This window comes from Plectropomus leopardus, chromosome 8, assembly GCF_008729295.1.
Source record: "Plectropomus leopardus isolate mb chromosome 8, YSFRI_Pleo_2.0, whole genome shotgun sequence".
Lineage (NCBI taxonomy): Eukaryota > Metazoa > Chordata > Actinopteri > Perciformes > Serranidae > Plectropomus > Plectropomus leopardus.
In genome coordinates this window covers 26,484,741-26,497,448 of record NC_056470.1, presented here as the reverse complement: position 1 = coordinate 26,497,448, position 12,708 = coordinate 26,484,741, and the positions used below count along the sequence as shown (strand labels likewise).

The 12,708-nt window shown below is 39.2% G+C and overlaps 1 protein-coding gene across 11 annotated transcripts in view; it reads left to right on the top strand.

Moving 5' to 3' along the window:
• The window catches only part of LOC121947545 (ankyrin repeat and SAM domain-containing protein 1A-like), a 91,238-nt gene that overhangs the window by 66,820 nt on the left and 11,710 nt on the right, over positions 1–12,708 (top strand). For all 11 annotated transcript variants that reach the window (XM_042492638.1, XM_042492639.1, XM_042492637.1 and 8 more), the window contains 2 exons: positions 10,282–10,380; positions 11,571–11,717. In XM_042492638.1, coding sequence (XP_042348572.1) covers positions 10,282–10,380; positions 11,571–11,717 — 246 coding nt within the window. The remainder of the gene's footprint in view (positions 1–10,281; positions 10,381–11,570; positions 11,718–12,708) is intronic.

Below are 12,708 nucleotides of genomic sequence, written 5' to 3'. Positions count from 1 at the left end.
GTTGGGAATGAGACAGTCGTCTCATGTGTCAAGATTAAAACTCTGTCCTCCTCCATCAGGCCAATCATGAATCATTATGGAGAATAATGTGTTTCCAAACACCTAACTTTGATTTGATTCCAGTGTTTGGTGAGAAATATGTACACGCAGGCAAACCACAACTCAACATTTGCATGTGTCTTCATATGTACAAATGTATGACTGAATGAAATAAATTTTTATTATTGTCCGATACAACTTATTCAACAGCCATCCCACCTGGGCCTTTAAGGCACCACAAATTCATACAAATCAGATCAGAGTGCTGCATATAATATGTAAACCATACAAAGAAAGACAACTTCCGACTTTACTGATCCCACTCCGGAGAAATTCACACATTACAGTAAGCTCAAGAGTCAGAAACAGAGAAAAATGCAAAATCATGGTGATTTGACTGCAAAACAGGACTGAATATTACAAAATGTAAATCAGATAAAATAAAAATTAAATTATAGAAAAATTAAATCTATATACACTATATATGCATTTTACTTATACAGATACCGTATGTACATGATTGATGTAGAGGATAGATCGGCAAGTTTAAATGTTGTGTTTACAAACAGTAACAGAAGATTCCTGCTTAGCGTACTTTAAGAAAAAGAAAGAAGAGATAAGATACTGTAAGCCACTGTAGCTCTATTTCTGTAACAAACCTAAAGTCAGAAATCCTACAAAATACATAGCAATCCCAGGTTTCAACTTTATACTAAATGAGATGTTAGACCACCAAGATGCTGGATATTTGTTGCTGAACTGTGACCCTTCTGAAGGCATTTGTATTTATACAGCACATTTTAATGCCCTAAGGCAACCCAAAGTGCTTTACAGATGAAACATGTCAAAGTTCATTGTAGCCCAATCACGTAGCATGCCCCACAGGGCTGCACAAATAGTAGTGTCAATTCAATTTCAATTTGATCTATAAAGTCCAATATCACAAATCCTAATTATCCTTGTAGTGTACAACATATGGCATCCCTCTGTCCTTGGACCCTGGACAGGATAAGGCATGCTAAATTCAATTCTTTGTGCACAAAGTTATCTTCCTTTCTTTTTTCATGGCCAGGACTACTGGCAGCCAGTCTCTTGACCAAATCTGTGATTCTGTGTTGCTTTGCAAATGTGTGTATTCAGGTGTTTATAACTACAAATTAGCATTTACTCTAAAGGAGCTGTATGCCATATTAAGATCATTTCTATGATTCAGAGGTTATCTGCTGTTTAGACTTTACAGTATGCAAGCCAGCATGCTTTTCTGGCCATCCTGACCCACAATCCCCTGCACAGTGGAGGATACATTACATTGACTGAGGCGCAAACATGGCTGCGAACACATGACAGCTCATTGACAGCTGACAGAAGCCGCAGTGAAGTATGACAGTGCATTACAATGACTGATGACCAGGCGAATAGTGATATAATTGTGTTATAGGTCTATATCAATTGTTTAAGTGAACAAAATAATCATAGAGATTATCAACAAAGAAAAAAATAAGAAAACAATGGTAGAGAAATGCATATGTAGGTTAATTTTAGTCATTTAAAATGTTTGAATCTACAATGTATGCAGTGCAGTACAATGTAACTTAAAGGTTAGACTTCAACGACAGCAGAGCTGTCCGGGTTGATCTCCATTGCTGACGATCTCCATGGACCATGACTTCATTCTCCACTCGGGATGCCATTACTCCACTATATCTTTAAAAAGCAAGTAGTTGTTTGCTGCTATAATAATGTTCTGAATGTGGCATACAGCTCCTTGATAGAGTTACCTGTGTAGTTGGCAATGTCAAGGCACAATGTCAAACATAACAACGTTTGTAACCTTAGCTCATTGAATTACTCCTTGATCCCGTCACTTGGTGTTAAAACCTGTTACCCAGCAGCATGTTGTATCTTCAAAGGCATTTTGTATCTTCAAAGGCATTTTATTTTCTGCCAGGAAAGATAAAAAGTTTGCCTGGGGTGAACCCAATATTTAAATCTAATATTTCCACAGACTACAAAAGTATTAAATCATGACAACAGTTGTCACAACGCACAGTGAAATAAATAGACTGCAGAGTGCAGAGGGGTGCTAAACTTCAAGCCGCCTAACACGAGCCACCTTCAGTAACTTTTAGTCATTTTCATCTGTCTCCAATGTTTTGCTCTTCTCCTCTATATCAGAGTTGAAAGTGTCAGCGGTGACTCTTTGGTCTTTCCTTTTTTAGAGAGAAATTATGCCCCTGACAACACTGTGGTCACTGTTTACATCCTGTCAAAAGATGAATCAGTGTTTATCATTGTTTCTTGTTCATTATTGGGTGTTAATTAGACATGTAAATATTTCAAATTAGGACTTCTTGGTCTCCAGAGAGCAGATTTTGTCTTACTAGGCAACAATGTTTTACTGTTATCGAGAGCATTACAAAGCTAGAAACTTTATGGATGAATACCAAAATAGATGTGAATGTTTCTGCTCTTTATCCTCTAACTGTAGGACCCAGCCGTGTCTGACTAATTTCAGCATCCACTGATACTTTGATGATACTTTAATCTACTTTACATAACCTGAGAGTAGAGCATTCCCACATTTATCTGCTCCTCTCCCGGTGTCATCAACACCCGTGTTTAATTCTGTGCTGAAGCCTCTGAAGTTACTCTCTCGGTTTAATCTTCCTACTGTCTTTTTAGTCTTTCACACTCACACCGTCCTTAACCCTGAGTACACTGTCTTTTTTTAAAATTCAAAGCAGAGAGCTGGCAATTTTTCTATCTTTAAACACGGCTTACAGACCACCTGGCTTCCTAAAATCTCTGGAGGATTTAGAAAAAAGCCGCAGGCTTTAAACAGCGTGTCCTGCTCTCAGTAAATGTTGACCTTTTTAAGAATCACAAATTGGTCTCATTTAGAAATGAGATTTACCCTCTGAGTCACCTTGTCTTTGCTAAACTTTTCTAATTGTGTTAAATGTGCGCTGGTGCAATGAGGTGGATAGAACAAGAACAGGTTTCCTTTTTTGGCACAATAACCAAGCAGATTTTTTTTTGTATAATTTTATTAGTGGTGCCAGACTTGTGGCACAGATTGGAGCCCCTAAATGTTCAGTATTGAATAAATAAGTAAGGAATTAGGGAATACATTATTGCATTAATAAATCGTGTAAAGTATTGAAATGAGCCAATAATGTGTAAAATAAGTCAACGCATTATTATGAAATGTTAGTTCATCACTCTTACTGTCGAGAGAACATGCTGGAGGTCTTTTTTTATCCTATTTTGTGTTCATATTTCATTAAGAGTTATGTGACATTTCTTAAAAACACGGTCAAGTTTTAATGATTCTTATTGTTGTTTCACAATTTATGGATTCATTTATAGATTTTTACTTTGCAGTTATTTATGTCATAAGGTTTTATTGACTTATTTGGTATTGAACACTTTGGGGCTCCATACAGGTTGACCCCAGTAGAGCGGCTTTTGAAGAAATCCATTCATGTAATTACCATAGCGATCCAGTGTATTAGCTGTAAATAACACAAAAACTGAGGTATTACTGATGTACATTGCAATAGAATCATGGCTGACTCTATGAACCAGATTTAAATGCATGGTCTCATGGTCTTTAAAGTGCATGCAGGTGTAGTTAGAGGATGTTCAAACACTTTCTGCAGTTAATCAGCACGTAATCAGGTGCAAAAAAAGACGCAGGGGGTAAAAGGGGTTGTATTCAGTCCCTTCATTAATCAGAGGTGTGTTCAGAGTGTCGTCTCATCTCCCATTCCCTTCAAAGACCAGGTGCACCTGCACCTGATGCACGGGTATTTACATGGCAGATTCTGCAATATGGAAAAGTGAGTGTTTTTCAGCTTACAGTAATGTCACTGCAGTGCTGCAGAGGGACATTTAAGCAGCGAAACTGTAGCTACAAACGTGACGGAGGAAATGACTTAACATGTTGCTTTTGAAATAATCAATGGAGTTATGCGGCTCCCTGTGCGTAATGGGCACAGCGCCTCTCTCTTTATGCAGACAGCAGCTCAGCAGCTCTGCTCTGCACTCTGCTATGATCACATTTCAGAGAATGCAATTAATATTTTCCTCATTAGTGATGTTTTATTTCACCCACTGGCAGCCTATAAGTGCCTGTGTGTATAACAAGTGTGTATGCTTGTTGTGAAGCTGCCTCTGTGGTGCATTTTAGTATGGGAATAATTTACCCTTAAAATAGCTTATAAACCAGGTTTTTGTTGGTCAATGGCCCAAACACTTTCTGCTGCATCACAAAAGCAGTATGCCAGCAATGCACCTGACCACACCTCATTTTAAGACCTAAACACCTATGGGTGCGCAGATAGGCGTATGTAAGTACATTTGCTACTTACACAACATGATCGCTAACTGTGAAAGTGAAAACTGCTTTGGACTGAAAATAGCAATTACAGTATCACTTACACCGCTTTGCACCTGGTGTAAGATAGGGTCCTCAGGGGGAATAAAATTAGAAATCTGATACTGCTGTGATATCTTCTTTGTAGCTGAGCTGCTATCGATCAACAGTCAAGAAGTCAAATTCACGTGCAGAAATAGTTTCCTTTATCCATTTTATTTTAAATGGTAAAATTTAGCATCGGCTGAGCAGCTAACTGTGCCAGTGTCCCTTCTTTCAATCTTCCCCTGGGTATGAACGACATCAACCAACAATGGCTGAGAAACAGCATGTCCGCTGCGCAGTGAGATCACTAATTAAACAATGTTTACTCTGCCAGTCAGACTGCTGTGATCTCTGTCTGTCCCGCAGGCTCGCTCTAGAAGTGGATCAATAACAGCAGTGGTTGTATTGTGTTCAAGCACTGAAGCAGAGACAAGCCCCTTCTGAAACCAATTAGATGCTTTTTATCGACTCATGGAGCAAATGTAGCAACGAAACAAGCTCTGCGCGGCCACGCTGCGCTCCGGCCCTCGCTGGTACTGACAAGTAATGCTTGTTGAAACGAATCAGTTCTTTTTTCTCTCCTCGTCCTCTTCTGAGCACAGCTTCTGGTGAGTCTTCGGCTGTGACAGGGTCAGCCAACTGAGCTCCGAGTTCGTTTGTATTCGAGGCAACCGTGTCGCCGCTGCACTTCTGCGGGGACATCACTTCGTTTGAAGCTGGCATTCACAGAGACGGCTAGAGAGGAACAAATTTACTTTGTGTTTTCTGTCGATGGAGGTTACTCAGTGTGTACTAGAAGCAATAACTTCTAAACAAAAAGCTTGTTTTTAATCTATAAATTGCATGAAGGTGAGAGAAACATCAGAAGATGCAACGTCTGTTTGTACCACCGTGTGTAATCTCAGTTCAACTGTGTCTCCTCTCTTTTTCTGTTCTTTTCTGTCATTGAATAAATGCAAAGCAGTTACATTGGAGAGAGTCAATAATACTAAAGCCTGCAGACAAATTGGAAGCTCAGTAATGGCTCCATGCATTAGATGCTCATGGATTGGGGATGGATTAATTGATTTTGCTGTTAGGGTAATGCTGGTGATGAATTGCGCCCATTTGTCCGTTTTAAAAAACATTTGTGCAGACTTTAGATGGAGAAGACGTTCAATTTTTTAACCGTGTTTTTTTAATATTTGCACATTCTGTCACAGCTCTTTTCCACCAGACTGTGTGTTCTTATGACAGCCTGTTTAGGAGGACAAACTACGACTTTCAGTGGTGCTGGTTATCCGTCCTTTAGACAATCAGAATGAGTGATCCGTGCCCTCGAGGCCCTGGCCTGAATTCAGAGTGCTTTTAAACCAGAGGGACTGCTGTGGCTGCGCTCCGGATAGGCCGAGGAGAGAGCAGCATTTTAATGAGAGGAGAGGGTGAAAGCAAAGATGGATGGGCCGCACAAGCGCAGACACAAAACCACCGAGCTTACAATACTCTAGATCTATCCTCTTCACCCAAGTTGTGCTGATGTCAGCTTTCTCCCAACTAATATATTCTCACTTTTTTAGACCTGCAGAGGAAAAAGTGGAGCCACATTAGTCAGGATTTTCCCCACAGAGTTGTCACCGGCGCATCTCTTCAAGTCACACTGTTTGTGTTTTCAAAGTCTTTGTGGCTGGGGATAAATGGCTCATCAAGATAAAGCACAGGTGAATGTAATATTTATGTTGCGGGAGATGGGAGTCTCATCAACTCTGCTACCTTTCAAAGACGAAATGATCCCTTTCAAGTATTGTTCACCCTACGGGGGTTCAAATTTCAAATCCTTGAATTCAGTTGAGTTTAGTTCAGGTAGCAAAATGTGGATAATGGCCACAACAAACAATCATTTTCATTATAAATCAATCTGTGGCCAACAGTCCAAAACCAAAAGATGTTTAGTTTACTATCATACATGACAAAAAACAGCAAATCCACACATTTTAGGACCTGAAAACCAATAGATAAAAAGTTGTAAAATAGTATTATTTTTTTGTCAATCCAGTGGTGGATGAATTCAGTAATCTCTTCATTCTTAATATCGAGGCTCCCTCTCATCTCTGTCAACAGGTATCTGTACATGAATGTAGATATAAATAAATAAAAAGCCCCTAAAAAGCTAAATCTTTATCAGATGATAGCCAATGCATTTCAGCTCTTTTGCTCTCGGACTGTTTATCTGCCACTAAAATTGGTTTGTCAATGTTGCATCGACAACAAACAGAAACTAGAACGCTTCCAATACCAAAATCTTGTACTGTCCTCATATTACATCTGCAGATATCTGTTTATAGAGATTACTTCAGCCTTAATGTGGTTTGAATAAGAATCCTGCAAAATCATACAAATTAGCTCAACCTCCAGTCATTCTGTGTAAATAATGGACATATCTACCCTGATGGTACCCATTGATGGGTAGACTCATGTTGTGTTCTACATTTTGGCCACCACCATCTTTGTTTTTGGAGCCAGAAATGACCATACTTGAACAGCTATGGAAACTAAAACTGCTTTTTGTACCAGGCTGTAAATATGTTTATTTCTGCTATAAAGTTGGGTTTTTTTTTACATGGGGTTCTGTGGGGTTTGACTCACTTCAGGAGCCAGCCTTAAGTGATTATTTGAGGAGCTGCAGTTTTTGGCATCCCTGCATTTGCTTCATTTTTCAGCCTCGGAGGTTGCTGCTTGCTTCCAACAATGAAATGTCTAGCTTCAGCTAAAGATGACTTCTTCATTAATTATTGTTTAGAATTACTGGTCTCTAAAATGTTAGAAATTTCTGAAAAATGGCCCACCACAATTTCTCTGAGCCAGAAGTGACCTCTTAAAACTTTTTTTTTGTCTGACCACCAGTCCAAACCACCCAAATATTTAATATACAGACATACATAACAGGGGAAATGCTATCAGTTATTATTTTTCATTATTTATTTATTTATTATTTCATTCTTTGTAATGCCTTAAACAGCAAATCAGTCATTTAAATCGTTTATTATTGATTGGTGATGAATCGACTCGCTGATTAATGAATGAACAAATCATTTCAGAACTAATAGGCCTTTAAGAGAACAAATGTTTTGTTTTGAAAGCATAATTTTGCTTTTTCACATCAAACATTTTGACAAGCAGCAACATTTGAAGGGAAAAAGGCTTTTTGTTGTTCTTTCCTGTACCTTCCTCAGAGATGGATATTATAAACTGCATCTGTAGTTCAAGTTAAATAAACAGAACACTTTGGGTGCATCAAGGCATTAAGCAGGCGCTTGCTTAAGAAACAACAACCGCATAACACACATCTATTTAACAGTAAAACGTGCAAAAAACAGGAAATGGGAGCAAGGACTGTAGATTCAGTCTGCTGGAGCTATATTTCCCCCACAGAGCCATTTATCAGTTAATCTCCAGTGGGACAGCAATGCAGTGATCCATGCACTGAGAAAGCGCTATTATCCATCCAGCTCCCCAAATAGTTTCAATCCTCAGCTGGAGAGGCAGCGATCGGCATGTCGCTGCTCAGAGATAATGGGCTTTAAGTTGTCAGTTTAGCGCGAGGAATTAAGGAGGCAAAAGTGATGCGTCATGATCTCCTTGTGTACAATATGAGCTGCATCTGGGATGGTGTCTCACCACATATGGCCAAAATACCTCCGACAAGAGCTCATGCACTCATTTTTCTCAACTTTCCTATATCTTATTTTCTTTCTGGCATGTTTTCTTTTCCACCTGGATCCAACTGTTTCTTTTTGTCATTTTTTTTTTGGTCTGTTTTTCTCACTTAAAAAAAAAGATTCTGTTCTTTATGTTTGTCTGTCTTTCACCTGTCTATGCGAAGCAGTGACCTGCTGCCACAAAATACAATCTGATCAGCACCTGTCGGCCCTGAGTTTGAGAGAGAGACTGAAGTATGAGATTACACTAACATTTTCACATGCCTCCATGCTGCTTTCAGCTGTTTACTAACCAGGGGCCATATTTGCAAATATTCTGAGAATACTCTGATGGAGCTCCTAACTCCTAAATGAACTGCATCACAAAATAGGTTTGCAAAAGTGTTATTGTTACTGTGATCATTCTGCTGATGGAAAGCTGAGACAGACCAAAGTCATCATCATGCTGCACTGTTGCATTTTTGCAGTTGCTTAATACTGTAATGTTGCGGTAACTTTATTTGTGGCACTATATCATTATTGCATCATATCATTATCAAACAAAAACATTATTCCTACATCATGTAATCTGTAGCTTTTTTGAACTCTAACAGTTTTTGGAAGATATTTCTCGTATACCTCCTTAGAAAGCCTCTTAAAAGTCCTTCTCTTACAGTTTTTCACCTTAAGAGCTCTCTTAAGGGCTAAGACGCTTCGTGAATAAATTTATCTTAGCCAGGATCTAGTTTTAACTTCAAGGGGAATTTCTTAGAAAACATCACAATTTTCTTTCTTTTCTTCTTCTCAATTTTGTCGCAAGGAGCAACTCTTTGTACTCGGAGGCTTTGAGAATGAAATTCTTTTTCTTTCTGTCTATCTTTCTTTCTTTCTATCTTTCTTTCTTAGTATTCTCTTACATAGGCTGACGCAAACTCCTAACCAAAAACTGCTCATATCAAATATTTTGAATATGCACCGTGAATGTTGTGTCATTGTAAAACTGGATATTAGTTTCTCAATCAGCAAAATTGCAATAAACATTGTGATTCTACGAGCAGCATCACAAAGATTACTCTGCAGTTTTTACTCCCACTGAGTGACAGGTTCACTCCTCCCCTCTCCTCACCCTTCTCACCTCTCGTTTGCATCGACAGTGTCTGCATTAAAATCAGGCTGTCAGGTTTGACCTACAGACAGCTTCTCTGCTATCCCGTTACTGCTTTGTGTGTGTGTGTGTGTGTGTGTGTGGATACAGGCCTGTGCACATATTGTATCTAGAGTGTGTGTGTGTGTGTGTGTGTGTGTGTGTGTGTGTGTGTGTGTGTGTGTGTGTGCGCACGCAGAGGTAAGCACTATAGGATTAAGTTGGGCTTCATATTGAAGAGTCAGCCACATGTGCCCTGAGCCGTCACAATTTGCTCCTGAGGCAGCAGCTCCCATGAAGCATCATGATACTTCAACACATGAGATTTTAGTTGCTGACCTCCTTCTTTAGAAGTAACGCAGTCAACAAATTGGACTCGGAGCTCTCACTGAAGTCTTACTCGAGTAGTAATTCTTTGTAATAACTTGAATTTATTTTGACTGTCAGACCATGACATGAGCTAACAGGATGCTGCTAATGAATGGTGCTCAGTGAAGAGGAATAAAAGCCTCCTTTTACACGTCAGGATGTTTTGATTTTTTTCCTCCCCTGCAGCCATCAGTTACAGTCAACTATCGACGCGCTCGTATTCTCCCCCTCCATCTCATACCACTGACCACTCTGCAGTTCTGACATTGATTTATTGCTCCTTTCTCCCTTACCTGCCACACAGTCCCAAAGGTGATACAGCGTGTAACCAAAGGCGGGTTTGACCATCATTCACACACACTCCTGTCAGTTCCCTCCCCCACACACTTACATCTCATTTACGGGGTTATCGATGTGGCCCCCGTGCAGTCAGTCGGTTGGGTCCCAGGGAGGACTTTTAGGATCTCACTCAAGAGTAATTGACCTTTTTTTCTGCATTGGTAGCATCACTTGTGATCAATACTTCCCCTACAGCATAAAGTCTTCTTATGCAGAGCAACATATCTTTAGGTTTAAGAAATTAAGGCTCATGACATTTAACAGAGATCCTGTTTTTTTGTTTTCCTCTATAGGGGAGCAATGTAATGGAGGACCAGGACCTGAGAGAGATCGGGATCACAGACCCAAGCCACAGAAAGAAGATCCTTCATGCAGCGCGCTCGTTACCAAAGGTGACAAATGATTGATTATTACTCCAATACTCATCTAATGATAGTAAGACCTCATTCAATGTCTACCATTACCTCTGATGTGAGATCACGAGCTGCTAGTCTGCCCTTAATACCAAAGAAGTAGTGCAGCAGTGGAAAGTAAATAAGTCCATTTTATGCTGCTTTATATTCACTACAGTTCAGAAGAAAATATTGTTTTTGTTACTACTCTACCTTTATTTGCTAGAAAAGTAACTATATGACAAGCTTCACGAAAAAGTTATTTCCCCTCTAAACTTTTCCAGATGTCTTCATTTAAAAAAAAAAAGTTTGCTCTTTGTGCCCCAAAGAACTCAAATTAAACAATATTTCACCAAAGGATGAAAAGATAAGAGAAAAGTCCAAAGTTTGAATACAAATGTGTGCTGCAGAACTTTGTATTCTCTTGTTTCTCGCAACTCTGATTTATCTTACCCCTGGATTGAGAACCATAGGATTAAACTACCAAACTGTGTATAAAGTAAATAAACTACCTCCACCTCGACCAGCCACAACAATAGAATGCTTCTTACGCACTGATGCATCAGTATTATCAATCTAATAATGTAATACACAAGAACATATGTGGTTCTGCAAAATGAGTGTTATTTGTTTAGATATTTAGATTATATTTAGCTGATAATTCCTCAGTACTTTCACAGAAGTGTGATTTTCAGTGCAGTACCTTTTCAAAGCAGGACTCCACTGACAAAAAGTCATTTTTAGCTCGCTAAACACGGGACCTGTTGCTCTACCGCTGCCTCAGTGAGTTAGTTAATGTTATTGTGTGACTTTGGTGAATCTGAACGAACGCTTTAAATGTGAAAGTCTCACAATAACACAAACAAACTGATTGAGGCCAGCAGCTCCTGTGTTCAGCAGTGTTAAATTACTGTTTTCAATGGAGTCTGGCTTAGAAAAGAGGGAGATAACAACAGACCCTGTCGGAAATTGCTGTCTGACAGGAAAAAAATGGATGAAAATATTTCATATATAGTTGTTATAGTTATATATAGTATATAGTTATAGTTGGGAAATTTTTTAGGTCGCTAAAATGTGTTTTTCCTTCAAAACGTCAGGCAGTAAAACTGGTTATAAAAAGCAGCATATATGCCGACACCTTCATCCAGAACCTTCCAAGCATCAGTGAATGATTAAGTCTTCTCCTGCAGGTGAAAGCTCTGGGCTGTGACGGCAGCAGCTCGCTCTCCTCTTGGCTGGAGAATCTCGGCCTGCACGAGTACTTACACAACTTCCTGGCCAGCGGCTACCGCACTCTGGACTGTGTCAAAAACCTGTGGGAACTGGAGATTGTCAATGTGAGTCACAGTGACGCACACAGACCATGAGGAGTATCAGAGGGTGAAATTAGTTTTACTGAGTGTTAAAGAAAACTCAGGATGAGGGACAAGTTTGACAGTTAACTCCAGCTTCAGTTTGGAGGCAGCAGAGAACTTAAACTCTGAAGGTGAACACACACATAACTTTGGGGTTGAATATTTGGGAATTAGTTTCTAGCACTTAAAGGACAAAAAACCCAGTGATATTTGAGGTTGTGACAGTTCATGAATAATTATACATTCACATGTGCATTAGTTCGTCCCATTTCCCAGGTTTGGAAGTTGTTCTTCCAACTTCAGTGTGTTCATGAGCTAAAGTCATAATGATGTGGAAAATGCAGGGATGCTGCAAAGAAGATGTGAGTGTCTTTTATCGCTCAGAGCGTTTAAACATTTTGATAGCTTGTGCATTCCCTAAAACCACTAAAAATATTGCTTTACCTGACTTGTCATTGGAGTTAATGCTAATAAATAACTTCTCTGTCTTATCAAGGTCACGTTACGTGAAAATTAGCTTTATGTTACAGCCTAATGCACATGTAACAAATTACATGTGAGCAAAAACGGATATACATTACACAAATTAATATTAAGCATTAACCAGACATACTTTCATCCACTGTGTTTCAGCATATATAACATCCAAGTTGGCAATATATATATACATATATGTGTGTGTGTGTGTGTGTGTGTGTGTATATATGTATAACAAGCTAAATGGGATAACAACAAATCGGAAGTGTGCAATGTTTTTTTTTTCTGACATTATATATCAAATAAAAGCCAGAGACTGTATTGTAATAAGTTCCTCTGAGCTGTAAATTCACCACTGAAAAGCAAAAGCCTCTCCTCCTCGGGACAGCTGTCACCATGTTCGCAGCTGCCTGTACTGAAGAAGTGTGAAAGGGAGGAGAGCTCACTCTGCAACAAAATGTGGAGAACAAAACATCCCCAGAAATACACTATACGT